The 2,329-nt window shown below is 47.9% G+C and overlaps 1 protein-coding gene across 1 annotated transcript in view; it reads left to right on the forward strand.

The window, feature by feature from the left end:
- Positions 1-560: 560 nt before the first annotated feature.
- Positions 561-2,329, forward strand: part of egln1a (egl-9 family hypoxia-inducible factor 1a) — a 34,173-nt gene continuing 32,404 nt past the window's right edge. Inside the window, exon 1 of the mRNA XM_037678102.1 lies at positions 561-1,518. Within this exon, the coding sequence (XP_037534030.1) occupies positions 853-1,518 (666 nt within the window). The 5' untranslated portion in view covers positions 561-852. The remainder of the gene's footprint in view (positions 1,519-2,329) is intronic.

Genomic DNA, 2,329 nt, shown 5'->3' on the forward strand with positions numbered 1-2,329 from the left:
ATACGCACTCTAATAAGTAATAAACTTCAAGAAAATGATTCAATACTGATCTTTCAGTTAGAGGAGCAATATTCTCTTCATGCAAAATATATATTTGTTTTTATATAAAGAAAACACTGGAAATGTAGATGCCTTCACGTGCTACAATTGCACTACCTTTGAACCTTCCACATGCTGAGTTTAATGTCAATGAAGTGTTAACTTAAGAGTCGAATTTTGCGTCTGTCAGCAAAGGAGGAAAAAGCAAACAAAGCCAGTAAGTGTTTTTTTTTCCTTCTTCTAATAATTCATATACAGTAAAACGTTTATAACATAGACAAAGTGTATTGTGTGGTACAAGTGATTAAAAAAATACATCCATGGGTATTTTATGGGTATAATATATTTCGTGGAGCTAATTTGAATGCTAATTGGTTTAGCCTAAATTAATTAATTAAAATTTAAGTAGCTTCCACGTGTCCACAACAGTGCTTCATTTGTTCGACGGTTCCTGAAGGCAGCGCGAGAGGCGGTGCCTGTGCGTAGACGTCAGAGTGGGCGTGTCCACAAGCAAACGGCACACGCAGCTGCGCCATGCAGTACACACGGACGTCGCACCAACAGCTAGCCTGCTAAAATGCCTCCCGAAGACCTCGACCCACCTCTGAATCCTCGTCCCTGGGCGCACATCGATGCGTTAATCCACTGATAGAGCGTTTGGAGACGGAATGAGTATGAAAAAATGGCGTGGTTTTGAGTTTTATTTCCGCGTTGCGAGGCAGAGAGAGGCTGTTTTCCCCCCGGACGGTTAGCGGGGCGCGCGTGCGAAGAATCTGAATCGAGGAGCAGCGCAACAACTGAACAGCCTCCGACATGGAAAAGCAGCAGAACGATTTGGACCGGGACCGGCAGTACTGTGAACTTTGTGGGAAGATGGAGAACCTCCTGAAGTGCGGTAGGTGCCGGAGCTCCTTCTACTGCAGCAAGGAGCACCAGAAGCAGGACTGGAAGAAGCACAAGCTCGTCTGTAAGGAGGCGGACAACAAGGCGGCTCTCCTGCACAAACAGAAGCCGGGACAGTCGGAGGAGGACAAGGACAAAACCCGAGACACGACGAGCCCCGAACAGCCCGCAACGGAGGCAGCCGGGGACAGAGCTGGGGACGCGGGACTCAACACCCCCGCCACACCTAACGGACAAACCAGCAGCCTGTCCCCGCAGAAACTCGCCACGGAGTGCATCGTCCCGTGCATGAACAAGCACGGCATCTGCGTGGTGGACACCTTCCTGGGAGCAGAGACCGGGCTGAGCGTCCTGGACAACGTCAAGGCCCTGTACAAGACCGGCAGGTTCACGGACGGGCAGCTGGTGAGCCAGAAGAGCGACTCCACGAAGGACATCCGGGGGGACAAGATCACGTGGATCGAGGGGAGTGAGGCCGGCTGCGAGAAGATCCAGTTCCTAATGAGTCGCATGGACGACATAATCAGACATTGCAACGGCAAACTGGGGAACTACTCTATAAATGGAAGGACAAAGGTAGGTGTTGCAGCAGGCGCTCAGACCCAGTCTGAACTTTTGACCTCCTCCTGTTGGGTTCATGGGTTAAACCTGCCACACGCAAAGCTTCCTGAGAGAGAACCGAAGGTGCTGCTCGTTTGGTCAGAGGGTAAAATGAGCTGGTGTGATCTTCACGTGGCAGTTTGTCCTCACCAGTTGAAAACAAGGCGTCAGATTCTAACAACTTTGAAACGTTTTCGTCTTTAATCCAGAAGCCTTCTTCAGTCTGAGGAGATGCAATTAACGGTCTTATAAATAGCCTCTTCTCATAGTGGATCAACCAGTTTGCTGTTGACAGCTAGAACTAGCTGTTCACGTGATAAAGGAGGACCATCAACCTAACGACTGACCGTTTTAGTGCCCTGATGGCTGCTTGCTATTCACAGGGAGCTCAAGGTGACAACTGGACACGGAGGCTCTGCCCATTTAATGATGGATGGGTTCTCTTCACAACCATTATGTGTACAAAAAAGTCCATGCTCAATAATCCAGGTACACAATCCCAACAATTTTCAGTCAGGTCTTCTGGACAGTTTCTTTTTTTGCTGAAACGTTTCACCTTCCATCCGGAAGGCTTCATCAGTCAAGGAGACGCACAACACAAAACTGATTCTTCCCCCAAACAGCTTACTCCAAAGTGGAACAAACCAGTCATATTGGTGCTAAGATGGAGTCTTTGGCGTATACGTATATATACGTGTATGTATACGTATATATAGGTATATGTATACGTATATATACATGTATGTGTACGTATGTATACGCGTATGTGTACGTATGTATACGCGTA

This window comes from Nematolebias whitei, chromosome 1 (genome assembly GCF_014905685.2).
Source record: "Nematolebias whitei isolate Nwh7 chromosome 1, NemWhi1, whole genome shotgun sequence".
Classification (NCBI taxonomy): domain Eukaryota; kingdom Metazoa; phylum Chordata; class Actinopteri; order Cyprinodontiformes; family Rivulidae; genus Nematolebias; species Nematolebias whitei.